Below are 12,428 nucleotides of genomic sequence, written 5' to 3' on the forward strand. Positions count from 1 at the left end.
TTACTGGGCAATACATTTATTTTGATTAGAGACACACAATCCTAAAAGAACATTAGGGAAGAACCCTCAGCTTTGGAGCTGATGTTTACAGCCACTAACTTATTTTCTGTAAAATTACATTCAGGCAGTGCATAGAGAGAAGTATAAAAAACAACCCCTAAATATTTAATTATAGAAAAGGTTGAAATGTCCTACACTTTTCCTCATTGTTGTTGAGACCAAAAGCATAAAGGGTGACGTACCCCAGTTCACTCTATATCCACAGATATTTCCAAATGGTTCAAAAATCTTAAGAAGATATGTTCTTGATTCCATTGGATTAATGGTATAAATGAGAATATCGTCTGCGTACAGTGAGATATGATTATTTGAGCGAATTTTAAGGATTATCTTTTTAGCTGTGGTTATAAAGTTATACAAAATAAAAGCGGGGACAGAGGACAACTAACATAACTCCATTTCAGTCAGTCAAAGGCATTTTCTGGCCTTTTCTAAAATAGCATTAACTAATAGCCCAACTATTTACAAAACTTCCCACACAAGTTCTGGTTATTTTCTTCTGAACCAGTTTAGGTGTCAGGGGATCGGATTGAATCCACCTCTAACTGCCGCATGGTGCTGCTCGCTGACGAGCCCTAACCCCAGGCATAGCTTCATGGTGAAGCCCCAGATCCACCATACTGGGCCAACTTCACTAGACTTGAATTCGTTGTCTGCATGAACCACTCTATGTTGGACCTGTATCCCTGTTAGCCATAGCTGACCCTCCCAGGGGGAAAAAAAAGCCCCAGACAACATCTCTGTGATCAATTGAGAAGTGTTAGGATAGTTATCATTGATGATGTGTGAGTTTATTACCCCTTAATATTAGCTGCCTTTTGCCTGTTAGAAGTGATGTTTTCCACAATAGTTTATCTGGTTAAGACAGTTCCTCTGTCCAGATATACAGTTATAATCTTCATTCTGTACGTGGCAAAGATTTGGAAATGGAATGAGAGCTGTGTCGTTCCGCCAAGAATGAAGTGTAATATTTTGATAAAGCTGGAGCCATGGTGTCTACTGATCTGCAAACGATTATGATGCAATGATGTGATAATGTGGCAGTCTGGACATAAATAAAATGCCCCTTTAATTTTTAATCTGGGCCACTTCCTAAGAAGTGAATTTTACTCTGATCTGAGTAAAATTACAACTTCTATCAGAATCTGTTGTCATGTCTCCTGGTTATTTAATTCATATAAATTACGAAGTGTTATTTAAAGAGTTTGTCCGAGTGATCTCTTTTCAGGAAAAAGAACCGGAGAGAGAAAGCTTCATGGTGTGGAAATAGAGAGCCCATCTTTAACAGAACCAAAACCTCTCCAACATATTAAGGTGAAAGTTCCAGGAGGTGACATATATTGATTAATCATTAGTAACACTTTCTTTCTCAGTTAAAATACAGAAATTAACAAAGCTCTAAACAGAAAGTCTTGAAATGTATTGTATCATTTATTAACAAAGTTGTAGCAGCAGTTTTACAACATAAAAAAAAACATCAACTAAAAAGCAAATGATTCAAATCACAGTATAATGAATTAGACTTTTTTTCAGTACATACAAAGAAAAAACAACAGTTTGACTACAAGGATATGGTTATATAGATCTCCTCTTGAATACTTTATGAACTGCAGCTTTTTGCAGAAAGTCATTTTATTTTTTACAGATCCACGAGTCCAACATTTTTGTAATTGTTTAGCTCTTTTCTTGTCTTTGCAGGCCTTGTAATCCCCCCCTGTTCAATATTGGTGACCGCTGATGGTGTCCATCCTCTCCCTCCCTAATGAGGAAAATTGAACTCACACATATTTCTGCTCACAGGGATTCAGATGCTCTCCATGTTATCTCACCTGACATGCTCTTTAGTGCTACATTTTCTCCAAAGAGGGGACATATAAAGTGTGCACAAGGTCTCTGTCACACAGTTTCAGTTTAAACCTAGAGTATAGTTCTTTAATGACGAATGGTCTGTAATTACTCATCATCACTGGATCTTCCGTCTTCATCATCCCTCCAACCAGAACTGTCCGACTTTGCTCGATAAGTCTCATTTTCCTTACATATTTTGCTACAGATCTTGCAGACACGCAGCAGTTTCTTGGGGTCAATGTGGTTGATTCGGGCTCTGTCCTTGGAGCACTTGTTGCACACCACAAAGCCACACTTCCTGCAGTGGTGTCGGCGAATGATTGGGGTGAATGTGACAAAGCAGCGCATGCATTTCTGAGCCGCCTGGTCAGGAATCCAGCATTTGGCAAAGGTAAGGTTTTGTTCGGGGACTTGCTCCTGCAGCAGGGAACTCTGGCAAAGCTCAATGTGCGTCATCCAGGCTCTTTTCTCCTCATAGGTGGGGGCAGAGATGAAGAAGGACTTGCGAGGCGTGCAGATTAACCACAGGTTTTTAAAATCTTCACCATCCTCCATGTTCTCCAGCCTGAGGTCTCCTGAAATGACATCATATGTATACAATCTTAATACAATGAATGATGACCAGTTTGGTTGATACCTAAATTTACATTTGAATAATCAGCTGATGTTTGGATTTGAGTGACTCACTTAAAGGGATGATCTTCTGGTTCTTGTAGCGGTTGTTTATGATGACGCTGCCGTACATGAGGATATCATTGAATAGGAAGAATGCTTTCTGCTGCCACTTCTTGCGACCCTGCTTCATCAAGGTGCCCTCTCCCACCAGAAATCTGTTTGGCAAGGAAAGCCGCTGCCCTGATAGATTAAAAGAAGTTTCTACCTCCTTGATCCGCTTGCGGTTCTGAGTTTCAGAAGTCAGTATGTCCATGATGTCGATGTTGTGTCTGTTGGTGTGGAGCTGTGTGGTTTGTGCATTGACAGTGATTTTAGTGTGAATTATATAGCTTTCTTGAGGAATCATTGGTACTTTCCCTGTGCAAGGAAACAAGAAAGCAATGCAGCAAACAAAAACAACAGGAAGGTGCAGGGCGTGGTTTCTAACACTGATTATTTTTAATGACGTAAAGTTTTAGGTGTTGGCACAGTGAAAACCCCAGATATCATTTTATCTGGAAGGCATGGGACTTTTGAAAGGTCCAAACATTTTGAATGGTGTCTTTACCAATTAATTCATATTTACTTTGGTAATCCTACCTTCCCTTGGATTGTCCAAGGTGCAGGGATGTATGCAACAAGCTAAGGCTTTGAATCACATATAACTAAAACAAATTTATTGCTTTTCAGTGGGAAATGGGCAATGGGCGACTTTTTCTAACCTTTTCTATTTTCTAGTTAATAAATGTATTGATTGTAGTAGTTTAACAGTAATCAGACCAGGTTGGAACTAGTAAAAAAAACTTTAGTTTTCCAAAGGTTAATCACAGTTACAAAGGAAGGGTATTTCTATTTTATTTGAGCAATTGAAAATTTTAATCAGATTTTACGTTGGTTGTTTATGTCTGATATGTTTTTTAATAATCTGTTACGCCGAATTGGGACTTCAAAGAAAACTATAAAGGAATTTCTGAAAGAAAAATCTCTTAATGTTCATAGGACACAAGGCAGACAGTATTGTTTTAAATACCCCATTTAAATTTAGTCTTTCTTTTTCTTTAGGCCTCAAACAATAACGCTACTGATTAGGGCTGAAGCAATTAATCGAATTAATCGTGATTAATTGATTATTGAAATAATCCTTAACTAATTTATCAATCAATTAATCGTTAAATGGAGTATATAGACTCTGAAACATGCCTTTAGCTAGCGGAGCAACTCACTTAGAGCTGTAATTATATTTAATTGTTAAAAAAAAAATAAAAAAAAACATTTAGCATTTAACAAAAAAAGATTTTCATCTGTCAATTCAGAACTCCTCATCCTCAAAAAGTTTTATTTTCACCAGTTTTAATTTCATAAAAAAGCTTTTTTAAGGAACCTTTGGCTATTCGATTATCAATCAAAAGAAGGATCGACAGATTAATGCATTTGCAAAATAATCTTTATTTGCAGCCCAACTTCTGATCTAATTCAACTAAAACAATGTAGAAATGTCAATCATGTCAGTGGAGGCACCATGTTGACGATCTGGATAGTTTTATGAAAATTACATTATAGTGCAAAGGTCTTCAACTTCACCATGGATGACTATTTACACATGGGCACAGCCTGGGGTGTCGACTGAAGAATGATCTCAAATGCATTTAAAATTATCCCGTCATTGATGAAGCAGGGTCATTTCTGGAAGGCACAAACCAAAAACCACATGAACATGAGACATGAACGTTGCTGTTTTGACAACAGCTCAACCTGTCCCAATATGTGCCGCCGATTATTTTGGGCCAATTTTTTTTTTATCTGATTCTGTTTTTTTGTTTAGAGGGAAAGATGACACAATGTTAATACAGTAAATGTTATGTAAGTCTCAATTTAAACAAAAAAGAAACCTTCATCAAAAAATCAAACAAAGCAATAAATATTGTGAATGGAGGGAGTGTTCTTGCATGTGCATTAGTTGATCTTAATGTATGATGCTTGAATGCAATTGTGAATTGGCCAATGTATGCATGTTTCAGCCAATGCTGATACATGCACTTATTGTCTCCACCAGTATGGGCCAAAAATATAGCCTGACCTATTGGTCTACCTCAACTTCTTTAGTAGCTTTTTAAGCTCCTTTTAATATTTTGTCTGATGTTGCTATGGAAAATATACATTATCTGTGTGTTTCCTGGACGGGGCCGCCTTTTACAGCTGCTTTTTGTATCTCTGCTTCTGCCTCCTTGAACCCAGTCGGCCTCGGCAGATGGCCGCTCACACTGAGCACGGTTCTGCTGGAGGTTTCTTCCTGTTAAAAGGGAGTTTTTCCTCTCCACTGTCGCTACAAGAATGCTTGGTGTGAGGGATTGTATTTGAGTCAATGAGTCGATGCAATCAACTGGTTTTCCTTAGATAGAAATCTTTCAATCCATTTGACTGGATGATCTGGTGAACTGTACTGTAAAGTGCCTTGAGATGACATGTGTTGTGAAATGGAGCTATATAAATAAACTGAATTGAATCTTTCAGCAAACACTAAAGGACTAAAGCTTTCTCAAGAAAAACAGTCTGCCCTGTTTTTGTAACCAGATTCACTGTTGAACTTAGAGGTTTTTGTTTTACTCCACTTCCTTAACGTCTTCTTCCTGTTGGTAATGCTTGGCCAGTTCATTTTCTCAGTGTCATCACTTTCAAGATTAGGTGATGGTTTTTAAGCTGTGCTGCAGCTGTGCTACGCTGTGTGATAGATGAACACAAAGTAGTGCCTAATAGTGAAGTAAAGACCCAGGGTAAAATTTGGTGGAAGTTTAAGTGGTTTTAGGTTTAAATATTTAGCCCAACGTTGAACATGCTACAGGGCTCTATTCAATGCTGCAAAACTTCAAATATGTGACATCTGGCATAGACCTGGATAGCAAGAGGTTTAATCAGAGAGACAGCCAGCAGGTTCAATGTAACTCCAGAGAGATTGAGGTTTTCAAGCTGATACAGCAAGTTTGAAAAAAGGATATCATGACTTTTAACTGCCAGTAAGGTAGTGAGTTACCAATGAAAACTATTTGCAGGAAGTGGGTCACTGATTTGACCTGACAACAAAAGGTTGTTAAGAGCTTCTGTCACCTCCCTCATTCAGATCAGTATTGTAGAAAGAGGAGCTTTGTATCTACAACTAACCTCAATGTCAGATCAGTAAACATCTTAAAACTCCCTGCAGGCTAAAAATAAATCTGTTACAGGAATAAAATCACACCCTGCTGGAGACATTTCCTGTTTAGGTTCTTTCTGGCTATACTATCCACAACAAATCCATTAATAAAAAAAAAAGGGGCAACCTTTATGATTAAGTTAAGCCTCATGTGTCATTCTCATCTTTAGGATACTTGCTATTGAAATGAAACATAAAAATTCAAAATGAATTACAATAGGCCTTCACAGCGGGCCTAATTAAACAAGTTAATGAAAACCTTCACTTATTTAGTACTGTATCTTCAGATTAAATTCTCTATATGTACATGAAACTATAATATTGAATGAACTAAATGCATTTTAATGGTTCTAGCAGATTTTTTTTTTCTTCAGCTGAGAAATCAACACTATTACATGATCTTTAGAAACTGAAATGATAATGCTAAAGTAATTATAGACGTTTAAAAGAATTCAACAAATGTCAGATTTCTATTTGTACGTTAGTAAGTCAGTATTTAAGTTAAGATATATTCTGATCATAATTTTCTTGTCGGAAAGCATCATTGTATAATATTCCAGTGTTTTATTATTGAAAATCCTTAAGAGAAATCCTTAAAATGATCCTTCTAAGGTTTTTTGCTCATTTGAAAGGTGTCTTAGTGCTTGGAATCCTCAAACACAGAAGAAAGTAGCACATCAGGTAAACCTGCTTATGTAAGAGGATTAATAAGGAGACAAAAAATATTTTTTTATGCAAATTTATACTCAAACATAGGGGGAGCCTTTTTTTTTTTTTTTAGAGTTTTTGAGTGCAAACATTTGATTCACAGAAAGGCTGCGTGTGAATCATGTGCATGACATTAATTTTCTTAAAATTCCGACACCCGGTTAGTTTTTCTGTTAAGCATGGTTTTTGTTTCCTGATTCACCAAAAAATTCACCAATCTTAGAAATAGAGATTTACATCATCAATCTTTCTGGTAAATATCTTCACTTTTCTGCATTTTCTTTACTCTTCTATTATCTTCAGTTTTGCTACTTAAAAGTCGTTCTTCTCAAATTAGCACAGCTGATTGCCGTATGTAACCTGAAAGAAGGAAACAATGCTCTGCAGGGGAATGTCTTAGCTTTATCTTGTTATGTTGCCTAACTTGACTGAGTCACACACGTCATGAAGAGTTTAATTAAATAGGAGGCAGAGGACATGACAGATTGACAAGGAATCAGTTACTTAACTTCATTTGTCTCCATGTTTTTGAGTGCATAATGTTCCTCTCTTCATGTGGATTCAAATTTATGCTTTTCATTAAATCTTTACAGAATTTATAATTGCAACCTGTCACCAAAACATCAGGCAGAAATGGGGAAACTTTATGCCTATTAAACAAAAAGAAAAAAAAAAAACATGTGGCTAAAATCAGAAGATTATTTTAATCTAAAATCTACTAGTGAGAATATGTGTTGGTTTAGCTGCATTCACAGAACTGATACAACAAAAATAGAGAGTGTGATTTTTAAAGAATCTACAAAGCAGCACTAACCCTAAATGCCAACTTTTGGATATTACTGTTTAAAGAACTGATAGCATAGAATGGTTTCATTGAAATTTTGCAACTAACTTGTTAACTTGTCTTAAAGTAAAAGAAAATATATTTAAGCTTTCTTCTTGCAAAATTCTGTATTATGTAACATTTCTCTCCTTGTGCTGCCAGATCCTAGGAATGTATTAAGTAACCAGCTGAGGAAGAAGTTTTCTATGCTTTGTTTAAAATAGTATGCAGCAAAACTGGGTCACTGTTTAAAGTCACTGTTAAAATACTCATGTTAGAAACATGCAATAGCTTGACCTAAATAATGTTCAGTCTGATGCAATAAGAATGATAACTAAAAGAAAAACAAGAAAATACTCAAACAAGGAACTATATTAATGTATCATTTATTAATAAAGTTACAGCAGAAGTTTTACAAAAAGTGGATCAAATAAATTATAAAAAAACACATCTCAATATGGTTACTTTTGGCTTAATATACAAAGAAAATGCTACATTGTATTTACAATCATAGGTTTAGATAAAATGCATAATTTTCAAATACTTTGTGACTTTTAAGGCTTTAAGTCTTTTATCAGTAGGTACAGTTTTATCTATTTACAGGTCAAAAGCCCAACAGTCTTTGTACAGTAGTTATGATGCTCTTCCTCTGTCTTGGCAGGTCTTATCAGGACAAAGATAATGGCTGACAGGTGTTCATCCCCTCCCTGATAGGTACAGCTGAACTATTTCAGTTCACACATTGTTCTGCTAAGAGAGATTCCTGATGCTCTCTGTGATATCTCACATTATTTGCTCTTTTATGGCTAAATTTTCTCCAAACAGTGGAAACAGGATATAAGGTTTATGTTACGCAACTTCAGTTTAAACCTACAGTGTGTTTATTATGTGAGAATTGGTCTGAGATTACTCATCTTCGCTGGATAAGTCTTCTGCATCACCCCACAAGCCATCACTGTCAAATCTTGCCCTGGAAATCTCATTTTCCTTACATGTTTTGCTACAGATCTTGCAGACACGCAGCAGTTTCTTGGGGTCAATGTGGTTGATTTGGGCTCTGTCCTTGGAGCACTTGTTGCACACCACAAAGCCACACTTTCTGCAGTGGTGTCGGCGAATGATTGGGGTGAATGTGACGAAGCAGCGCATGCATTTCTGAGCAGCATGGTCAGGGATCCAGGATTTGGCGAAGGTGAGGTTTTGTTGGGGGACTTGCTCCTGCAGCAGGGAACTCTGGCAAAGCTCGATGTGCATCATCCAGGCTTTCTTCTCCTCGCAGGTGGGGGCAGAGATGTAGAAAGACTTGCGAGGCGTGCAGATTAACCACAGGTTTTTAAATTCTTCACCATCTTCCATGTCCTCCAGCCTGATGTCCTCTGAAAGATATTTATATAATCTTAATGCATCAAACCATGCTTAGTTTAATTGACTAAAATTTAAATTTGAATAATCAGCTCATGTCTGCATTTGAGAGACTCACTTAAAGGGATGATCTTCTGGTTTTTGTACCAGTGGTTGTTAATGATGACGCTGCCGTACACGAGGATATCGTTGAAGAGGAAGAATGCTTTCTGCTCCATCTTCTTCCGACCCTGCTTCATCAAGGTTCCCTCTCCCACCAGGATCCGATTCGGTTTGGAAAGCGGCTCTCCCGGTGGGCTGAAAGCATTCTCCACTTCCTTGATCCGCTTGCGGTTCTGGGTTTCAGTAGACAGCTTGTCCATGTTGATGCTGATGATGTGTCTGTTGCAGTAGCTAGAGAGTGATTTATTCATCGACTGTGATGTGAGTCTGTTAAATAGCCTTCTAGCGTCATCAGTGGTACTTTCCCTGTGCAAGCCACAATCAAGGAAGTTAAGCAGCATACAAAAACAACAGGAAGGTGCAGAGCGGGATCTCTATCATAGAGGGTTTTTAATTATCTGTGTCTCTTGGGTGTGGTTATAGTGAAAACTCCATTTTCTAATTTTATTTAGAAGTCCAAAGCTTTTGAAAGCCAGAAGATTGTTTGGGTAAAATTGTACTTTGGAAATTCCACTCTCCCTTTTCAAAGGTGCAGGGTTATGCATATTGAGGTAAGGCATTGCACCAGCATTAGCAGTAAAGAGGGTAGAGTGTACAGCTCTATCACCTTTATACAACAATTTGTCAGAAAAAATATTGTTTTAAGATGTTTTTAAATGTGAGAGAACTCCTTAAAGCTTCAGCCTTCTCAACAAGTATGGTGATGAAGATTCTCAGTCATCCAGGTCATAGTCATTCCGTAAAAGTTCAAAAAAACTTCCACTGGACTTGGTTTCCAAGATTTGAAGATGCTTCGCCACCTCTCCAGGAAGCTTTCTCAATTCCTCTCACTAAGCAGCTTTTTGTGCGCTTTCCTAAGAATCTCTTCTGCCCTGTGTCCTTTGATAGTAGACTTCAGTCTTAAACTGTTGGGAATGAGTCCTTGCGGTCTACATCTTAAATTGAAACGTAGATGGTTCCTATAATCTACAAGTTTCCTAAGCAATTTCTCATACTCACGCGTTATTCCGAGGGTGTCTTTCCCAAAATGGAGTGCAATAGAAAGCAAGTACACCCAAAACATGATTAGCCTTCATTTTCTACTCACCCCCATGCTGAACAACACTCTGGAGTACTTTTTTGATATCTCAAATGCATCTGGAGATCTGGGAGGCTTCTTGCTGTCTGCTGACATTCAAATAATGGAGGTCTTGGGCGCCCGAGGCAGAAAGGTCCATAAAAGTCCACAAAAAACGTGTCAATATTCCTCCATACTGCTCGTCCAATGTATTCCAAGTGTCCTGAGTGGGTAGCATCCAGAATTTACTCGAAACGAAGTCATTTAGAATGTTTTTAGAGCATAAACAGTAGTGTATAGGATTTCCTGAAAGCGCGCACATGCGCGTTCACGACGCTACGGAAGCCAGCAGACCAAACCAGATGACAGTGCGCATTCAGCGTCTGCTCTGCCGATAATGCAAGCGTAGAAGAAGAAATGTGCTGTTTACCTGTGCAAAGAAAGAAACAACGAAAGAAAAATGTCTGAGGACTTCAGTGTTGAGGAAGAGCATGAGTTCTTTGCCGCGCTGAATGCGCACTTTCGTCTGGTTTGGTCTGCCGCGGTTTCTGTAGCGTCGTGAACGCGCTTTTAGGAAATCCTATACACTACTGTTTATGCTCTAAAAACATTCTAAATGACTTCGTTTCGACTAAATTCTGGATGCTACCCACTCAGGACACTTGGAATACATTGGACGAGCAGTATGGAGGAATATTGACACGTTTTTTGTGGACTTTTATGGACCTTTCTGTTTCGGGCACCATAGACCTCCATTATTTGAATGTCAGCAGACAGCAAGAAGCCTCCCAGATCTCCAGATGCATTTGAGATATCAAAAAAGTACTCCAGAGTGTTGTTCAGCATGGGGGTGAGTAGAAAATGAAGGCTAATCATGTTTTGGGTGTACTATTCCTTTAAGGTATGACTCTTGAATGCAATTGTGAATTAGCCAATGTATGCATGTATCAGTCAATGCTGATACATGCTTACATTGTCTCCACCAGAATGGGTCAAAAATATGGCCTGACCTATTGGTCCATCTCAACTTATTTATTAGCTTTTTAAGCCCATTTTAATCATTTGTCTGATGCAACATCTTGCATCAGCTCTCTGACATGGGAGTTGGCTCTGAGCTCGTCTGCCTGGCTGTGTGTTTCCTGGACAGGGCCGCCTTTTACAGTTGCTTTTCGTATCTCTACTTATGTCTCCTTGAACCCCAGTCAGCCTTAGCAGATAGCCGCTCACACTGAGCCTGGTTCTGCTGGAGGTTTCTTCCTGTTAAAAGGGAGTTTTTCCTCTCCACTGTCGCTACAAGGATACTTGGTGTGAGGAATTGCCTTCCAGTTAATGAGTCGATGCAATCAACTGGTTTTCCGTAGATAGAAAACTATGAATCAATTTGACTGTATGACCGGGTGAACTGTAAAGTCGCTTGAGATGACATGTGTTGTGAATTGTCACTATAGAAATAAACTGAATTGAATCTTTCAGCAAACACTAAAGACTAAAGCTTTCTCAAGAAAAACAGTCTGCCCTGTTTTTGTAACCAGATTCACGGTTGAACTTAGAGGTTTTTGTTTTACTCCACTTCCTTAACATCTTCTTCCTGTTGGTAATGCTTGGCCGGTTCATTTTCTCAGTGACATCACTTTCAAGATTAGGTGATGGTTTTTAAGCTGTGCTGCAGCTGTGCTACGCTGTGTGATAGATGAACGCAAAGTAGTGCCTAATAGTGAAGTAAAGACCCAGGGTAAAGTTTGGTGGAAGTTTAAGTGGTTTTAGGTTTAAATATTTAGCTCAACGTTGAACATGCTACAGGGCTCTATTCAATGCTGCAAAACTTCAAATATGTGACATCTGGCATAGACCTGGATAGCAAGAGACTTAATCAGAGAGACAGCCAGCAGGTTCAATGTAACTCCAGAGAGATTGAGGTTTTCAAGCTGATACAGCAAGTTTGAAAAAAGGATATCATGACTTTTAACTGCCAGTAAGGTAATGAGTTACCAATGAAAACTATTTGCAGGAAGTGGGTCACTGATTTGACCTGACAACAAAAGGTTGTTAAGAGCTTCTGTCACCTCCCTCATTCAGATAAGTATCATAGAAAGAGGAGCTTTGTATCTACAACTAACCTCAATGTCAGATCAGTAAACATCTTAAAACTCAATGCAGGCTAAAAATAAATCTGTTACAGGAATAAAATCACACCCTGCTGGAGACATTTCCTGTTTAGGTTCTTTCTGGCTATACTATCCACAACAAATCCATTAATAAAAAAAGGGGGCAACCTTTATGATTAAGTTAAGCCTCATGTGTCATTCTCATCTTTAGGATACTTGCTATTGAAATGAAACATAAAAATTCAAAATGAATTACAATAGGCCTTCACAGTGGGCCTAATTAAACAAGTTAATGAAAACCTTCACTTATTATTTAGTACTGTATCTTCAGATTAAATTCTCTATATGTACATGAAACTATAATATTGAATGAACTAAATGCATTTTAATGGTTTTAGCAGATTTTTTTTCTTCAGTTAGGATATCAACAATATTACATTCTCTTTAGAAACTGAAATGATA

General features: G+C 37.9%; 2 protein-coding genes across 2 annotated transcripts; both read right to left on the reverse strand.

The window, feature by feature from the left end:
- Positions 1–1,535: 1,535 nt before the first annotated feature.
- On the reverse strand, positions 1,536–2,941 carry LOC119775671 (pleckstrin homology domain-containing family F member 2-like). Its single transcript, XM_038273729.1, has 2 exons — positions 2,596–2,941; positions 1,536–2,483 (listed from the first exon to the last, which is right to left on the reverse strand). Exons 1-2 carry the CDS (start codon positions 2,927–2,929, stop codon positions 2,014–2,016), a joined length of 804 nt encoding a protein of 267 aa, XP_038129657.1. The 5' UTR covers positions 2,930–2,941; the 3' UTR covers positions 1,536–2,013.
- Positions 2,942–8,100: 5,159 nt separating this feature from the next.
- LOC119775723 (pleckstrin homology domain-containing family F member 2-like) lies at positions 8,101–9,078 on the reverse strand. Its single transcript, XM_038273799.1, has 2 exons — positions 8,761–9,078; positions 8,101–8,656 (listed from the first exon to the last, which is right to left on the reverse strand). Exons 1-2 carry the CDS (start codon positions 9,053–9,055, stop codon positions 8,187–8,189), a joined length of 765 nt encoding a protein of 254 aa, XP_038129727.1. The 5' UTR covers positions 9,056–9,078; the 3' UTR covers positions 8,101–8,186.
- Positions 9,079–12,428: the final 3,350 nt, after the last annotated feature.

This window comes from Cyprinodon tularosa, unplaced genomic scaffold (assembly GCF_016077235.1).
Source record: "Cyprinodon tularosa strain WSP-4 unplaced genomic scaffold, ASM1607723v1 ctg89, whole genome shotgun sequence".
NCBI classification, from domain to species: domain Eukaryota; kingdom Metazoa; phylum Chordata; class Actinopteri; order Cyprinodontiformes; family Cyprinodontidae; genus Cyprinodon; species Cyprinodon tularosa.

Bases quoted from the DNA above. Each gene is read 5' to 3' on its own strand.
- LOC119775723 (XM_038273799.1), bottom strand. From the start codon at position 9,055: ATGAATAAATCACTCTCTAGCTACTGCAACAGACACATCATCAGCATC. The intron at 8,657-8,760 runs GTGAGTCTCTCA...AATATCTTTCAG, and splicing joins CCAGAAGATCATCCCTTTAA to AGGACATCAGGCTGGAGGAC.
- LOC119775671 (XM_038273729.1), bottom strand. From the start codon at position 2,929: ATGATTCCTCAAGAAAGCTATATAATTCACACTAAAATCACTGTCAAT. The intron at 2,484-2,595 runs GTGAGTCACTCA...ATGTCATTTCAG, and splicing joins CCAGAAGATCATCCCTTTAA to GAGACCTCAGGCTGGAGAAC.